This window comes from Gambusia affinis, linkage group LG16 (genome assembly GCF_019740435.1).
Source record: "Gambusia affinis linkage group LG16, SWU_Gaff_1.0, whole genome shotgun sequence".
NCBI lineage: Eukaryota > Metazoa > Chordata > Actinopteri > Cyprinodontiformes > Poeciliidae > Gambusia > Gambusia affinis.
In genome coordinates this window covers 17,646,072-17,664,170 of record NC_057883.1, presented here as the reverse complement: position 1 = coordinate 17,664,170, position 18,099 = coordinate 17,646,072, and the positions used below count along the sequence as shown (strand labels likewise).

Genomic DNA, 18,099 nt, shown 5'->3' with positions numbered 1-18,099 from the left:
GTCTTTCTCATGACTTCTTGCAACAGTGTCTTTCTTCTTGACACTTTTTTTTTTACAAACCTCAGATTTATGTGGTATACAAGCAACACAATTATTGGAAATAAATAAATGGATTATTATATTTTTATTCCTTCTTTTACATCGTTGTATTATCTTCTGGGAGATGCCTATTTTATTTCCTATGAGAAACAAACTTTTTGGTTTTATAGAAATAAATTTACATCTTATTTGGGCCAGGGGCATGAATAATTTTGAGCTTGACTGTACCCTGATACTGGTAACTTGTGTAGTTGACAGCATTGAGTCTACTATTTGACTTTTTACTATAATATCTCTACTGCAAATCTTTGTTTATATATATTGAATTTACAGCCCCCCAATATTTTTAGGACTTGAAGCTCTCTAATGTATTATTTTCTTCCCTCTTGTCCCAGCAGACTCCATGCACATAGAAGACATGGAGGCGGTCCAGAAACTGCAGGACGCTCTCCACGAGGCCCTTCAGGACTTCGAGAGCAGCCAGCATCAGGAGGACCCGCGACGGGCTGGCAAGCTGCTCATGACGCTGCCCCTGCTGAGGCAAACTGCAACTAAGGCTGTGCAGCACTTTTACAGCATTAAGGTGCAGGGCAAGGTGCCCATGCACAAACTCTTCCTGGAGATGTTGGAGGCCAAGGTCTGATTGGAGGCAGTGGGCTGCAACAAGAAGACAGAGAGTGACTTGAATCATGGCTGAGGGATCTCAGAAGACAGAATCGGCCATGTAGTTTGCAGAGCAGAGACTGACAACTCCTCCTCTTTGCGGAACCTTGGGACTTTAAATTCAAAAAGGAAAAAAAAAAACAAGTCAAAAACTTGGGTTATTAGTATAAATATAAAATGATGCAGATTAATTTAAAATATATAATAAATGCTATGTACAGTAATAATTTTCTTTTTGTAATTGTCAGTGGTCATGCTCTATATGAAGGACCTTCCTGCCCCTTTGCATCTTCAGAACAAGTAGAAAGTTCCTAAAAAAATGTTCTGAAGAAAGCAAAGGCGTCAACAACCATAAGCAGACTCGTGTGTTGTTGTTTTTTGTCTGGACTTAACCAGGACATGTAAATAATTATTACTTGGAAAGCTGAGTGTACAGTTCAAAATCCGACAAACTTGGTAACCATGTTTTCTTCTTCTCCTCCTGCAAAAGAAAAAAATGTAAAGAAAGAAAAAAAAGAGAGAAATGAGGAAAATTGTTACCTAAATGTGAACTCTTATCAATTAAATGTCCTTGGATTAATATACCTCTCCTGAGCAGTAAGCAGTGTGATCTTAGTGGATCCTTCTCAGACTGAAAGACTCGCTGAATCCATGTTTAACCAACCTAGCATAGGCAGGTAAAATAGTCTTATGTAGTAATTCAGCAATAAGAGGGACTGTGGAAAAGCCATGCTTAATTTTCAGTGTTTCATGTGCTTTTCTTTGCTGCTATTGCCTAAAGACCATGCCTGTTCATAGTCACTTTCACCTATGCGAGTCACCACTTGTTCCCCTGTTGTACACTCATATTTCTCCTCTAGTGAAGAAGTTTGTGTTGGTGCTTCTCAAGCACTAAAACCCCAGATTCAGCTGTCGCTTAAGCCTGTGGAAATTGCTTCTTGACATGCAAATAGATGACCGGATTCAGTCCATGTGAAAGATAATCAGTGGTTTCGGTGTGGAAGTTTCAAAGGATTTATGCCGGTTGAAGTCTATGAGATTCCTTGTTCAAACAATCAGAGGCCTATATGTCAACCACACTATTTTGGGCTCTTTAAGCCAGAGGGAGCAAGGTGTCCGGCATCTGCTCTCACCATTTTAGACACCTTCCATCTTTTAATAGCGGCGCCTGCATTTATGGGGCTTCAGCTGAATGGAGGTAAATAGCAGGTGCAAAGCAGGATCTCTGGCGCTTCACATTGGGTTTATTTTTACCCAGTGGGCGGGGTGGGCGGTAGTCCGTACAGCCTCTGGACTAGGAGTACAATGAACACATGGACCACTCCTTGACCTCATGTTGACTTGGTGGCCGATGCAGAATAACACCCATCCCGCCGGTATCCGTGAGAATCTCGAGCGCCCAATCATGCACATGTGAACAGCTATGCAAGAAACAAAGTGTGCATGCCTCAAAGGGCAATGGTGTGTCTGTGCAAGGTGTGATCTCTGGTGGGGGGGAAATTGTCCTGCTTCTCCCCGTGTTTAGGTCCATTACGCTAAGTGTGAGTAATGCTTCAGTGCCATCCGCCGCCCTCCACGTGCAGGGGAATGTGCTGGTAGGGAATGCTTATACTGCTGTAGTGATAAATTGTGGCTATGTCACAACAATATGATACTGTGATCAAAGGAATCCCTGACATTGCATAGGTTAGAGTTGCGGCTACGCTTGTGATATCAAAGGCTAGCGGCGATCGAGCGGTCAGCAGCTGCCTGAATGGCCACTTAATGGAGAATAACTACTCCCCAGATCATCCTACACCTCCCTACTTGAACTACCCAGTGAACAAACGCTGCTGTAGTAGGTGAAATTTAAGTTGTTTTACTGTTGTGCAATACAGCAGGGACCAATTCTGACTGAAATCATGCTAAAGGCATGTATTTAGACAGCATATTCAAAATCTTTTAGGTATAAAACAGTGTAATTAGATTTCATTTGCATGTATTTCAGTTAAAATTGCAGTAAAAAGAAAGAGATAGCAAAGAACAAAATTCAAATAGAGGAATGAATAAAGCAACGGTTTTTCTCCTGCAAAATGGCACTGTATTACGTATAAAACTTATATTATAGGCATGGGCCAATGTGAGTCTCAACTTGAGTAGAAATATCACCTTTACAAGGTATCACGGTTATAACAAAGCGAGTTAAAACTGAACACACAATATGATCTAAATGCTTTTATGCAATTCCCAGCTGTAGTTTTAAAACAGAGTTCTCATAATAAGAGCCAGTTAAACTTCCACAACATTCCCTTATGGAAACTTTTAACTGCAGAAGCAAAAATGTGGGAACTTGCAGCCATATTGTGAAGGGAATGCTTATCGGTATAAATTGTGACTATCATAACATTTTGATACTGTGATCAAAGGAATTTATGACTCTCCCCTACTTGCTCTTGCCACTGTCCAACTAACTGCTTTCTAGAAGGAAGCTATTTTAATGTTGAACAATTCAGCAAGGACCAGTTTTGACTGAAAACACTCTTAAGTGCTTTTTGAGTGAGCAACATTTTAAATATTTTTTCTTATATTTGAAATCATTTTGGTCAAAACAATGCAACCTTTAATTTGCACTTATATCAGTAAAAAAAAAAAATAAATTAGCAATTGTTTTGTAAACAAAATTTTATAGATGGTCAAAATTCTAGGGAATAATTTTTAACTTTTGATAATTTTTCTCTGCATTGTGACACCACAGTAAGTGAAAGACAGAACTGGTCTGTGTGTGAGCCGGTATAAGAGTCTCATCTTGAGTAAAAATATGGTTGGTAAAGATTTAAAACAAAAATCTACAACATGATCACTTGATTTGAAACAGCTTGCCATATGTTATTAAGAGTGATGGCTGGTCCATGCTTTCCAGAAATAATAGCAAACTTTCAATTCAGTCTTTTTTGTAAGTGTAAGAAAAACTTAAAAGGTTTCTTTAGCCCAGATCGTAGCAAAAGGTGGGGGAAGGGCAGCAGTGCATTACTCTATGCACCACATAGCCAGAGAAAACTCCACTCAGCCAGACAATTTTCTCTGGCAACTAATTAAAATAACTTTAAACTATAGGAATGGTATGGAGACTTTTTAAAAATCTTGATTAGAGTAACCGGCTCATGCCTACTTACAAGTTGTTTCTGTATGTGTATTGTAAATATATTAGCATCAACAACAGTAGGTTGCCGAAATACCACTGGAGAACTAAGTATGCAGCGCCCCGCTGGCTACTACCTCATCAATATATTATCAATGTTCCTCTGGTTCAACTTTCTGCTCTCATCTGTGACATACCTGAGCCATTATTGTTTTTATCAACCACCAAAAAATAAAATCTTTCAGTGCTCCTGCCAAAACATTTGTAATTGTAGTCATGTTTCTTCTTATCCCACTCATTCTTCACAGGCGTTTGTAAAGGTAAAGCATGCTTCATGTCGACCGTACAACTTTAACGTTAGGGTGGAGCAAAGTGGGTGTGTGTTTATAAGAGCATTGTTGTGTCAGAGTTGGTCCCTTGAGAGAAACTGCAAACAGGGAGCAGGTAACTGATTTCCTGCGTCTGTGTTCAGTATTTATGGTGTGAAATATATCATTTGGCAATGGTGTACATTGATATCTCTAATTGTTGAATCACCAATATCTGTGTAACTTCTGTTTTGATTTTCAAAAAGGTAAAGGATCAATGAATTAAATACTCAATGAACTCTGATTTTTTTTGTGCTTTTACTGAAAATTTTACATCTGCATAAAATAATTTTCAACTTTATTCTTTTGTCTGTTCACGTTTAGTCAGAAAAGATACACCCATTCAGATTTTGTCACCAATTTCTGTTTGTAAAGCTTTGATATGCCTGCATTGATGAAGTCTGTTCTGATTTCTTTTTAGGAGCTGTACTGTAAGAAAATTCATGCACTAGAAAATACTTTTTAAAGCCTTGCTGCTATGAGCAGTCATTACCAGTAATTACTAAGGAGCCAAAGCAACATCATGTCCCTGTAGAGCAGTTACTGTAAAAAAGGGTTCTATTAATATAGGCTTAGCACAGAGAAAATAAGAGATTTTAGTGTATTTTGTTATGTTGTGGCTAGCTTCAACAGGACAGCAGTCCCTGATTGAATGTTTTGGTAAATATACATTTCTACCTGTATGCTTACATTTTCAAGACAGTCAGCATTTCCAAATCCATCATGTTCAATGACAGAAGCTGAGATCTAAGAGTAATATGGCTTAGTTTGGCTCAGACTCTGCTGAAAGTCTTGCTCTTCTCGCTATTTTCTTTTTTTTTGGCATCATCAACTAATTTGCTTAATTGGCAATATACACGTTGTAGTAGGAAAGAATATGGAGGCAGAAAGAAAACATTGTTAGACAGATGAAAAAAAGAACAAAATGCAGGTTGAGTCCATCAGTTTCATGTTTACTTATTTCTAAATTTTTATATCAGTAATGTCTGGTTGGGCTCTTAACTTTTTACATCCACTTTAGAATCTCACAGTAATAATCAAACCTGTGGAGGCTTATGGCATTCATTTGCAGTCTTGATGCATTCACATTAAGCAGCAGGGACTGCTGTGCAGAGATGTGACATTCACAAAGGAATCAAATCTACTGACTGGCTCTTTAAAATGAACAATGTGAACAGAGGTGTGAGATTTTCTGGCTTTTATTTGTTTTGTTTCAAGCAGATACACACAGAAGCTCCTCTAGCTTCTCCATTGAGCAACAAGGAGAACAGGCACAAGGTGAAGACAGCAGCATAATACATCTGCAGCTTATTAGATACACAAATATAGATGACTTCATTTGAATTGTTTTTTCAGGTAAGTGCCTAAATGCAGAAGTCTAACAAGAACAGGTCAGGCTTCACTGGATTTTAGTACTGGCTCCCCAAAAGGATAAAATGTTTGCACTGCAGCAAAGATTTTCATCCAGATCTTAATCTGATTATGACCTGGGTAATACACTTTAACAGAGCCTGTTTAATTATAAATATATATTTAGAAAATGAGCTATGCTTTTTAACGGTTTGAAACAAACAGATCCACACGATCCACCTCCTTTCAAAGAGCTATACATGTAAAGACTAGGTCATCTATGAAAGCTTTGGGACCATGTAATAACCACACCCACTGCTAACACAATACCACTGACACAATAATGGAGGTAATGCACCACAATGTGGCTCACAAAGCATCAGCCAGGGGAATGAAGAAGGAAAATGTTCGAAATGGCTTTTCTTTATGATTAATTCTGGAAGGGTAAATTTTCACAGCTCCTTCCACAATTGCCATGTTGGTGGCAGTGAGTGAGGCGTTATTATTGTTATTGTCTGAAACTCGCCTCTGAATTTGTACTTGGAGTCCGATCCACACGATCCAGCTCCACACAAGCAGTATGGAGTAAAGTCTGTAACAGTAAAGTCTGTATTGGCACGCAAGCACCCACGTGCTATATCATGCAATCGCTGTACGTAAAACCAATCGGATTTTGACTTTCTAAATAGCCAATCAAGTTGAAAATCATCCGATTCTACTACAACTACTTACTCATTACTCTGGTGGAGAAACTATTAACCTAATCCTGTCTTTTCCTTGGTATAAACACACAAACACACACACACGAGAGGGATTTCAGCAGTGGAAACGGGATAAAGAGCAGATCGACGTTCCCAAAGGTCCAAAGATTGGTGGCAGTGAGTGAGGTGAGTCAGTGAGAGATTCACCCAGGCCACCCAACCATCCAGCAATCAACCACAGCCACTGCTGGGCCAGGGACTGTTGAAAATGGATCCGTCACAGGAAACAGGCAGACAGACAGACATGCTAACACTGATGGGGCGGGGAGGATATGGGGGGATGCTGCTCCATTATTTCAGGAAGCTGATATTCCAGGGAGTTAAAGTATTCCCTTCACTATATAATTATGACAGCCAATTTCCCTTTTTGAAATAATGTCTTGCCAGACAATTAATTGTAATAATCCTCTTTGTTGAAACAGTAGCATCATACGACAAGAAATTAGATGAACTTAATGGATGAAGTGAAAGAAAAAGGGGAAACATCTTGAGCGTATTTATGCCAAGAGCTGTAGTTTTTAAAAGCAATGTGCAGCTCGTTTACCATGCAAATCACCCAGCTGGACCAGATATTTCCATCAATAAGTTTCTCACAGATACAGTAGAAGGGCAATCGTTTACCTCCCCTGACAGGTCAAAACGCCTTTCATTAGAGTTACGAGGCATCTCATCGAGATGCGTCCCCTGCTCGCAGCTGTACGACTGCTGCGTATTGCTTAAGTGTGTTTCATTATTCCCAAAGCAGCGTGATGATGGTGAGCGAAAGGATTACACGTCAGGGTGAATGATTGGGTTTGAACAGAGCTGCTGCATACACTTTGTATCAAACCCGGGCCTCAAATTACACTTAGGTTGGAAACGGAGCACGTAAATGCCCAGGAGAGCTTGTGGCACAGAAATGAAGAGTGGGCCACCATCTCTCTCCGTCTGCTCTCGCTCACTCACATGCATGCACTTTTCCTCTCCTTTCCGCCGTCAGATTTTACTTTGACCTCTAGTATCACCGTCACTCGCTTCACTTCTCTTGCTCTGCCACCCCTTCTTTTTGAGGCACAACTGTTCTTTATAGGCATTCTTATTGTTCCACTGATTCTGTTATGTGTATTTATTGCTCCATTTGTGAAATTGGAGGCACCAGCTGACAAGCCTATTACTATTCAATAACAGAAGCTGGGCGTTTTCACAGCCATAGAGCTATCAATGTCTCAGACAGAAACATTACGTCACATCAATTTCAAAAGACAGTTTGCAATATTGCATGCTGTATATTATATTGTAGAGAAAAAATGTCCCCTTTCTTGGCAGAGTGAAATGCAAGCAGTCAAGCAGTCTGGTCTTTAACAAAAAGCACAATGTTATGGCCTCAAGAATAGATCTGTCTCCTAATAGATCCTATTTACTCGTGCTGTACCTGACCCACTAGTAGTATCTGAGCCAGGCATTCCCACACCTCTGACCCGGCCCAGACCTGATCAATACACTGTCATAGTGCCTAGTAGGCACACAGTCTGGGACATCTGGGATTTCACCCTCTCATTGTTCATCATCACTGTTTTAAGTGCATTTATCAAGTTACACTCCTCCATCGCTTAATGCATGGATGAGCTGCTGTCCTCAAAAACTCGATGGCCATCAGCAGACCTTTGCTTTGTCCCAGTTTGTCAAAACACTATACTTATTCACTAGATCATTATGCAATCATAGATTGAATTGCAGTTCAGCATGGTCACAGTACATTTCATCTGATGTCAATCTGCTTTAGTCCTTGGTGGAAAAACAAGTTTTCTCTTGTCAATATGTCTATATGCAACTTGTGGTGTCATATTTGACATTTGTTGATGTCACAATAAGACATTTTTAAATGTGGAACACATCTTAATACAGGAAAATATTCTCACTTTTCACAATAATGTACTATGCATTTCTACATGTGAAACATGTGACTAGAAAATATATTTTCTTACATGTGAAAAATGTGAGGAAATCTTCCACAAGCATTTCACAGTGTGCAATGTAAATAAATTACTTAATATGTTATAAAATTTCTACAAGTTTCACATGCTACTACACATATTGCAAAACATTTATTGCAAAACATTTTATGTGTGAATAAATATTATTAATATATTATGCAATGTAATCTACCCATGTGAAATACATGGTGAAACCTTGTACTGGTACAAAACAATTTAATGTAGTCCGCCATGTTTTTGTATTTCTACAAACACAAAGAACAAAGAAAAGACCACACAAACCCACCCGTGGTGCATTACAATGCAATATGTTAATATTTGTTTTGCAAGTGGGAAAACCTTCCAAAAACATGTTGCATGTTTCACAGTATAATTTCTGCAGAAAAACCTTCCATATGTGGAAAATGTTTCACATGTCAAAAGAAATTGTGTTCCGTAAATCATCCACGTGTAAAATGTTTTCCTACATATGGAAGGTTATTTTGAGTATGAAACATGTAAATTGTATTACAAAGTAGCATGAACTTGTGAGGAAACCCAAATAATTCACATATGGAAGGTTTTCCCACATGTTTCACATGCTACCAACACAAGAAGGTACTTACGATGTGAACTGTCTCATTTCTGAAATGTGCTATACAAACACTTAAAAAAAAACACATTTTGAGATCAGGTTTGAAATTCATCTGATGTGTTTTACCACAAAAACTGAATTGCTGTGAAACAGTGTGCTGTTAATTGAATTCATAGGTAAAACGCATGGATTTGTCATCTGCAGAGGAATTCCCCCCCAAAATGTCTTACATTTGAGAACATGGAAAATCTGTGAGAAAGATGTCCCAGTGGATACAGGGCGACGACATACAAGTTAAGAAAAGACCACACAAGAAACTTGCAAGAAAAACAGGTAAAATCAGTGTGAATCTTCTCCACCACTTAGAGATTGCAGAAACACCAGAGGTCTGTGAGGAAGGAAGGTAATAAGCTGTATAAACACACACACATACAGAGATAAGTGCATGTTAAGGGTTTTGTGCCTTCATTTTAGATTTATTTACCCTATTGTATCTTTATCTGTGCTACTCTGATATGAAGCCGGAGAGCAGAAAAAAATATTCCCAACTATCTGCTGAGTGTATCTTCTTCCTCCCAAGGAAAGCACTGTTGTGAAATGTGTCTTTGAGAGAGGGAGGATGGCTTTTCTTTCGTTCTGTTTTATTACCTCTGGCAAGTATTCACACGTACTTAAGGGCTTTCCCTATTTAACCACTGGTTTGGAAATAATGAAGGAAGATAAGGAACTCTGATAAGGATGAATAAGTCTATCAATCTGAGGAAAAAAAAACTTACACAGGGTGATGTGTGTGTGTGTTTACTCCAAAGGCATTTAAGGCATTTATAGAGCTGTTAAGTTTCGGCAAGGTTGTGCTTGAATTGTATTAAGACATTTGCTTCTTCTGAATGTTCAGATGTACTTAGTCAATTTTTTTTTTTTTTACATTTGATCATAAGGATTGTATAGATTTGTATCTTTCAATTCACTTTTGCATTTTATTTTTTTCTACAAGCAAAGTTTCTTCAGTGCTTACACACGCTAATGCAGGGCTTAAGTGTCATATCAGTTTTGGGGCTTTTAGACCTCTCAATCTTTCTTTTTCCATGGAGGAGTGATTACACAACAAAGATCTGGAAAATGTTTTAAATATGAGTAAGATATATAATTAATATACAGGTAAAATTAATTTTACTGTGAATTTTACCCACTGAATCTCACTGTTCTACAAGAACACCAAAGAGAAATTGACAAATTTAGAGGTAGTCATTCTTCCACATTATTTCATCCATGTTAAGAAATGCTGCAAAGCCACTGACACCAAAACAGAACATCAGTATGAGGAATCCACCACCATACTTCGCAGTTAAATAGATGTTTATAATTTTCAAATCTTGACGTTCACTACACCAGATATGGTTGTTTATTGGTAAAATTTGTGTAATTTTTGTGCAATTCCCTAAAACATATCTTGTTGTGGTGTAACAGGATTGAAGCACAGAGACCGACAAAGTTTAACAAAAAAGAAAAACTTACAAAGATAATTGCTTGGCATACTGTACGAGAAAGGCAGAGCAATGGACATAATAATGGAAGGCACCAGTAAAGATCAATGAAAGCCAGTGACCTACAGTACTGAGGAATGAGTAGATAATGGTATTAGATGCAGGTGAGGAAATCAAGTGATTGGGAACAGCTGTGAAAGGGAATAAACTATCAGGTTCAAGGAAGAAACACAAAGGAATTAAGTGATATGGCAAGACTTTTTGAATAATACAGAATACAAGGAACTGAATTTAATATGGCAAACCCTAAATTAAAATTAATGAACAAGAAAGTGATCAAAACCACCAACTGATTATGACAAAAAGACATCTAAAAGGACATTTATCTAAATAGTAAAAGTAGGTCAAATTGTGATTTTGTGCACGTTAGAGAAAATCTACATTAATTAAAATTTGTGTACTTACTTAATATCATGTTGTCAAAATATATTGTATTCATGTCAGTGAAGGTTGTATGGAAACTTCTGACCTCCTCTGTTTGTTAGTGTTGGTGGAGCTTTAATGAAGAGATTTTGTCCTGTCTGCAGTGCTGCCGTTGGTGTGAGCTGGGAAAACGAGGGTATTCTTTGGGTTCCACGGACCGGGGAGGAAATGTTCAGGCTCAGCCCCCAGCGGGGAGCCACAGATGGGCCTGACCTTTTCCGCGTGTCAGGCAAAGGTCAGAAATCTCCAATGGCCTTAAAGCGAATGCACTTGTTTGCCATAATGGAGGAGGCACCTGCCTTTTTTGGAGTCAACGACCAGCTCTGGTCCCAAGAGAGTTCCCTCTGAGGGAATTCTTCCTTCTTCCACACTTACACTTATCCACATGCTCACTTATTCACTCCCACCGAGTCGCCCCTCTCTGCTTCTATCTCCCTTACTGTATAATTCGATTCAAGTGAGAGTCATGCTTTGACGTATCAAGCGTGTAAGACGTGTGAGCATTTTACTTAAAAAATATGCTGCGTCATATTTTACGTCATGGTTGTCATTATCATTTTCACATCATTTCAGAGGGAGATGAACAGGGAGTCAAACAGTCAACACAGTGATAAAAGCACACGTGAAGTGAGAAATAGATACATGATCATCCTCGTAAGACCTCAGCATGGAAATCACCCATCCCTTATCCTCCTATGAGCTTCACTATAGAAATCTCATAAATATTGGCGAGGGCCCATAGTCACGCTGTACACCGTATAACGCACATGACTGCTCGTAATTCATACATATATATTCATAAACGGGATTTTGTATTTAAAATATGACTCATAAAGCCTGATATATGGAAATTGACAGATCATATGTGATTCCTGAATTAAATATCTCAGAGATCACATGTTTTATGTCCTTTTCTCTCCTTGCTGGGGAAAGGAGCCTTGACCATGCAGGTAATTTACAGTGTTATGGGAGGAGCGCAAAACATGCTGTAAATAAATAAGACTCGACCCATTTCATTTTAGGACTGCGGGGAGGTTGGCACCCCTCCTTCCTAGATGTTGAAACAGTGATGTCCCTCCGCGAGGTGCATCTGTTTATCGCCCGGAGAGGGGAGGGGTTTACAAATGGGCCAACAAGCAACACTGTGCAGTCCATTTGCTAATTTCAATATGGTGTCTGTCTGCGAGGGTATGGCCTTGGGCACGGCGGCGACCCCCCTCTTAGCTGGGCAGCGCTTCCCAAGTACTCTCCCCCAGTGTCCTTTTGACCTTGCACTCAATCACAGACCCCATATAACAGATATTGACTTATAAGAAAACATACACACTGTTTGTGCCTTGGACTCACAAGCCTCGTTGGATATTAGGATTTTATGTGACAGACCAGCACAAACTAGTGAAAAAATGTGAAGTGGGAACAAGCTAGGTTTTCAAAATTGTTTATGAATGAAATTGTGAGAAGTTTGCAGTTATTTAAATTTGTCCACCCTTAGTCAATACTTTGTAGAACCCCCTTTTAATGCAGATATTCCTGTAAGTCTTTGTAAAATGTTCAAAGCTTGGAATATTGCTTTCTTACCTCACTCTCCTTTAAACGTATCCACAACTTTTCCCCTGAGGCTTTCATAGAACAAATGTGATCATACCAAAGTTAAGTTTCATCTCTACTGGACACTATTTGCTGTATTAATTTAATAATTAGATCATTTCTGAAGGCAACTGGCTTAACTGGACTTTAGCAGTATCAGAATAAAGAGGATGCTGCACTTTTCAGATATTTGCTTGGAAAATTTTTAAATGGTGCATTGTTTTCCTTCCACATCACAATCACACTTGTTTCATAGAGAATCCAGATGAAATTCATTAAAGCTTGTGTGAAATGTATAAAAGTTGAAGGCCTAACACTTTTGCAAAGCGTTGTTTAAAATTACATTCACATAATGGTTTTATCTTTTAGTTAAAAAAAAGCAGCCATACCTTCATTGTTTTGGTAGCAGCCTAACTATGATCTCTGTGTTGTAAAAGCACTTATTTCTGCAGGCATTTGGGTCACATTTTAGTTTAATTAACACATTCGATGATCGTGGGTGTGCTCTATGGCTTTCCTCCTGGACAGATAGCTGCATTTGAATTGCTTTTATTTCCCTCAGTTACCCTATGTAATGTAATGGCAATGATCATTGCCCAGCTGTACAGAACAAACAAGCAAATTAAGAAGCTTTCACTCTAATCATCCTCTTCCATATCCCTAGCAGGAAATGACAAACACAAAACTTTTTTTTTTTGTCCCTACATAAATACTTTCACTTTCTGATCATGCTGTCTCTGTTATGTCCTCGCAGCTCGGCACAGCTGACTGACTGCTACTTAAAGGTTTACTAGCCCATGAATCGTGATTAAAACACCTCCTGTGAAATATTTTGCAGCATATCCACAGCCTCCTGACGTATCTGCATTTTAGCAGTGAGCAAGTGCATGTGCATGTGTGTCTCTGTGTGTTTCAGGGATAGGTGTCAGAGCAGCGGGACCAGAGGGAATATTACACAATCCTCTGTGCATTATTGTAATTAGATTTCCCAGGATAGCTCAATTAAGTCATACTGCTCTTGGGGACCTGGTGGTTTTGTGTGCTTGCTCGCAGTGTGTTAAGTAAGGCAGAAAAGCACAACTGAAGTGGACAAAAGAAGACCAAACTGTGCTGATATGCCTCCCTGATTAAAGCAGCATGTTTGTTTTTGCTTTTGCCAGGCAGTTAAAGGTAAAGCATGTGGAGGGAAACAGCTTTTAGGATGCTGCTGAATTCAGCTACCCCAGGATAACCTTGTAATGTAATGCATATTGTAATGAGAAGAGCTCCATCTATGGACCACCTGTTGAATTACATTCATGTTACAAATCTTTTAAATAAACTTAAAATGATATTTCAGTGTGCTAAAGGAAACTTTGAAGCTGGCAGATAATTTCCAAACCTCTATTTTGAGTTGACGCAGCATAAATCTGATGGACACTCAGTATTACTGTAGAGGTCAGCTTTAAAGCCCTGTCCTGGCTCTCTGTGATTATTTATTTGTATGAATGGCAACAAACGTGAATATGTTTTGGAGGAATTGCATGTCGTGTGGTGACAAAGGGAGATTCAGCAGTTTTGATGATATGTGGTTACATTACTGCTCTCAAGGCTGGTGCCGAGTTTAAATGCTCCAGTAACATTTCCTTTTATTTATATCCGCAGACCTTGGCTGAAATAAATGAGTTGAGACAAGTGCGAGGGGGGCCCGATGTTACGAACAATTTCTTCCTGACATCGGGAAACGAGTGCACGCGCGAGACATTCAGCTCTTTCACTGCCAGTGGCTGACAGGCTCGTCCTGGCTCGGCAGCAGGAGGCCTCTTAAAAAGATTCAATGTCGGCATCAACGTGAAAGTCGTTGTGTCATTATCTTAAATCTTAACTATCCGGCAGGATGGAAGTGTGAGAGACAACCGTATCTGTCAGGGGGTCGGAAGGAGGTGTTTTATTCTCTGTGTACAGTGAGTGCCCCTTCTCACATGCTGAGATTAGCAGTCCCAATCGAGGAAGTCACTCCGTAAGGGTCATTCTACAGCCTGTCTTTGATTTACTGCCACTTTTAATATTCTGTCATAGTTAAAATTTTTATTGGCCTCTTTTATGATCATATCCTTATGTCCCATGCTTATGAACTTTTCTATGCAAATCACTCACTAGAATCAAAAATGGAGTGGGGTGCTCTTTGTTTTCAGGCAGCTGAGGCATCAGGAAAGTTGGAGGCCTTCTTTTATCCATGCATGTTGCATTTTTGTAGCACAAAGTGACTCACTTCAGAGAGTGTGTGTCTGTCTCTGCACGTGTGCGTGTGTGTGCCTGTGTGTGCCGGGGTGTGCGGGTGCGAGGGCGTGTGTGTGTGTGTAGGCCACAGCGTAAAATGGGAACAGATGTACAGTCAAAGCAACTGGAGAACCATTCTCAGATTTTAGGAATTTAAAATGATGTCAACTTGCTGCCAAAAAAGTTTCTGCAAATGGAAGTATCCATGAGCTGGTCTGAGCTCCTCCAGTAATAGTAATCTTAATTAAAAACACAGTGGCACAGAAATGTTTGTCAATGTTATTTTTGAAACAATATGTTTTATGTTTACAAAACACAATTTTTTTTTTCCATTTAGCAAATTATTATAATTTGACAATATTTTGTTATGAGATCAAAAAATACTCACAATATTTCACAATATTTTTAGATACTGTCATAAATGTTAATTATCTTTAAACATCCAAATCAGTGAATAGGATAAATGTAAATTAATTAACTTAAATAAGTCTCTTTTTTTCAGTAAAAAGTTTAGATTCATCACTGTAGCTTATATTCTGTTCACATTATTTAAAATATTTCCTAGAAGTGATGCTCCTAGGGTAGCTAAGAGGTTTTCCACTGTGCAGATGAATGCATATTAGGGTAGAGCTGGTGTGTGAACTATTAGAACAGGCAGTTATAAGCATTTTTGGAGGAGGTTTCAAGTATTTTGCAGATTTTTAGCTATTTGTGGGCAGCTGTGGGCAGCTGTGGGTCCACTCTAATCCACATTCTGGTATATGATTTGAAGAACTTTGAGCCAAATAAATTGTGACAGAAAATTTAAGTCGTTTTTACATAACTTTTTTAAAAACTTTGTTGTACTCTATTAGTAGTAACCGCCCCATATTTTGTTTTGAAAATTTTTGAAGGTTCCCTTTGTACCTGACAATATGTTAATACCTGTTACTACCACATCCTTAGGTCACTGTAGGGAATACAGATCACCCTGTGCTAGATATAATGATTCTATCTCCTTTTTTCTATGTAGCCAAGCACATGGAGCCACAGGGGACGAGTTTCTTTGAGCTCAACATTTGTACTCCCTTCACCCCACTGTATTTTCACATTCTTTTGCTCCCTGACGACTGTGCTGTTCTTGTTTTCTCTTCCTCTGAGGCTTGACAGGCCAGCAGGTATCTGGGCTTCTCAGACAAGGAAAGAAAAAGGGGAAGAGATTAGAATTTGCTTTGACATGAAGTGCAAAGCCACTAGGAGTAATTCAAAAAGGCAAAAGAAGGAAAACTTTTGAGAAAGATTTAATATGATAATACTATTTAGATACAAATGCCTTGCTGGTCGTTTCTGTTCCTCCCTCTGTGTCTTTTACTCGCACACTTGGACTTGTAACGATTTGATTGGGAAAAGGTGCATTGAAACGAGGTTAAATGTGACCAGGGTGATCCGTGGATGTGCAAGGGCCCTCTAAGTGCTCATGAATGGTCCTAATGAGGGTGGCAAATGGAGACATAAAGAGGAAATGGGTACACTTTTCACTTTAGTCTGACACACCGTTGCTGCCCCCCAAAGCCCTTGAAGGGGCATTTGCAGAGGGTGCAACCATGCTTCAAATCTTCCTGCTCCTCCTCGGACTAATTGTTGAGGATATTGACCTTGGTAGAAGTAGAAAGTGACGGACAAAGGGGGAAACTGGGTTCACGGTCCAGGCAGGTTGATTGACTCTAGTCTACATGATGTAAACCCTGAAATATGCAGCTTTTGGGTGTTTTGAGCAAAGTGGAACTGAAAAATTAGAGCATTTCAAAATGCATCACTGAATATAATCTCTTAGCAGTTGGGATCAATCCCACTTACTTCTGCCCTCATTTTCAACCCATGTCATTGATTAGGAACACACACAGCACTATTGAATCCAAGAGAGGATATCCAGGGGGTCTCACATACAGACATCCCCATCCCCTATCTCTTGCTCTGACCCTGATCCATGTTGGACAAGTTCACCATCCTGTTCTTTATCAATGTGTGTCAATACGGCGGATTGGTTGGAGCGACAGGGGCTGTTGAAGGAGTCGATGCAGGCCTGATAAGCAGTGAGAAGCTGCTTTGTTTTAGTAATGATGGCTTAAAACGGCTGTGAGCTGGCCCTTCTGTCAACCACCCTCACCTCAAACAGCGGGCTTTCATCAATAACAGCGGCACATCCACTGTCATCTCATCCTTCTCAGGTTTGGTAAAATTACCACAGGAATTCATAAGATCAGTCACAGATAAATTTTGTTAAATGTGTTGTTCCACTTTATGAAACAGGGGAATAAAGTTGTTGTAAAACACTAAAACAAGGGTATTGTACTTATTTAGAAATCACGACCTTTGCTAAAGTGCAAACAATTAAAATGTAGTGGCTCTAGAGGTTTTGGCTGGGTTTTTTTAAGAGTTATAAGATTTCAGATACCAGGACACCATTTAAGATATTATGCTGCAGTCTTTGGTCATGAGTGATTAACAATTTGTATTTGGAGGAGAGGTGATGTCACACTGTGTCAGAGAGAGTTTATGTTTAAAAATGAAACAAGGATATTGCAAAGTGCAGCTATCATTATGAAAACAAATAGTTGTATATTGTAGAGAATGTATGTTAACTTTAACTTTGTTCTTTTTTTTCAAAAGACAACTATGTTGTTGTTGCATGGCACTTGAAAGAAATAAGTTAAAACTCCAAAATGAGAAAAAAACTGGAAACATTTTTTTGTACTTTGTCAAGCCTTTTTGTAATCCATTAAAAGTTGTTTCCCTTTTTGTCTCGCTCTCTTTCTTCCTCTCCCTCTCCCTCTCTTTCTTGCTCTCTCTATTTCACTAAATTGGGGTGCAAAGATGTCTTATTAATAACAGAAAACTGTTTTCAAAGACTTTGTTCAGAGTAAAAAATAATGCAATACAAAGAACAACTAGATGACAACTTTTCAGAAAGTTTTTTTTTAATCAATTTGCAGAATGATCTTATGTTGTAGTTATAAATAAAGAATTGGAATTCCAAATTAATGTTAAAGCTTATACTTCTTCGGCTAATATCAGATTCTGCTTTAATATTATTTTTATGAACTCATAAATTTGCCCAAATGAAATTTTTCTTTTTTTTTTCCAGATTCTGTGCATCTCCAAACCTGTTTTACATCATTGCATCTTTCCTTTTCTTTTTTCAAAAATTTAAGATTGACCTCTGCTTTCCTCAGAGGTCAAACCTAACAAAGTGTACGGTAATTTCTTTGCTCTCAATGTTGTAAATACATTAAGAATCTAAAGGTTTTGGAACACTAAAATCCTCCCTTTATTATTTTTTAAACTGATTAATTGCCAGCTTAATGGCATTTTATAATGTTACATTAACACTTTAACGATTTAATACTCTTGGTTCTGCATTGTGATACCCAGACTTCATTAGAAGTAAATCATAAACTGCC

General features: G+C 38.7%; 1 protein-coding gene across 9 annotated transcripts in view; it reads left to right on the top strand.

Moving 5' to 3' along the window:
* Positions 1–4,432, top strand: part of esrrb (estrogen-related receptor beta) — a 58,535-nt gene extending 54,103 nt beyond the window's left edge. For all 9 annotated transcript variants that reach the window (XM_044142999.1, XM_044142996.1, XM_044142998.1 and 6 more), the window contains one exon: positions 438–4,432. In XM_044142999.1, the coding sequence (XP_043998934.1) occupies positions 438–682 (245 nt within the window). In that variant the 3' untranslated portion in view covers positions 683–4,432. The remainder of the gene's footprint in view (positions 1–437) is intronic.
* Positions 4,433–18,099: the final 13,667 nt, after the last annotated feature.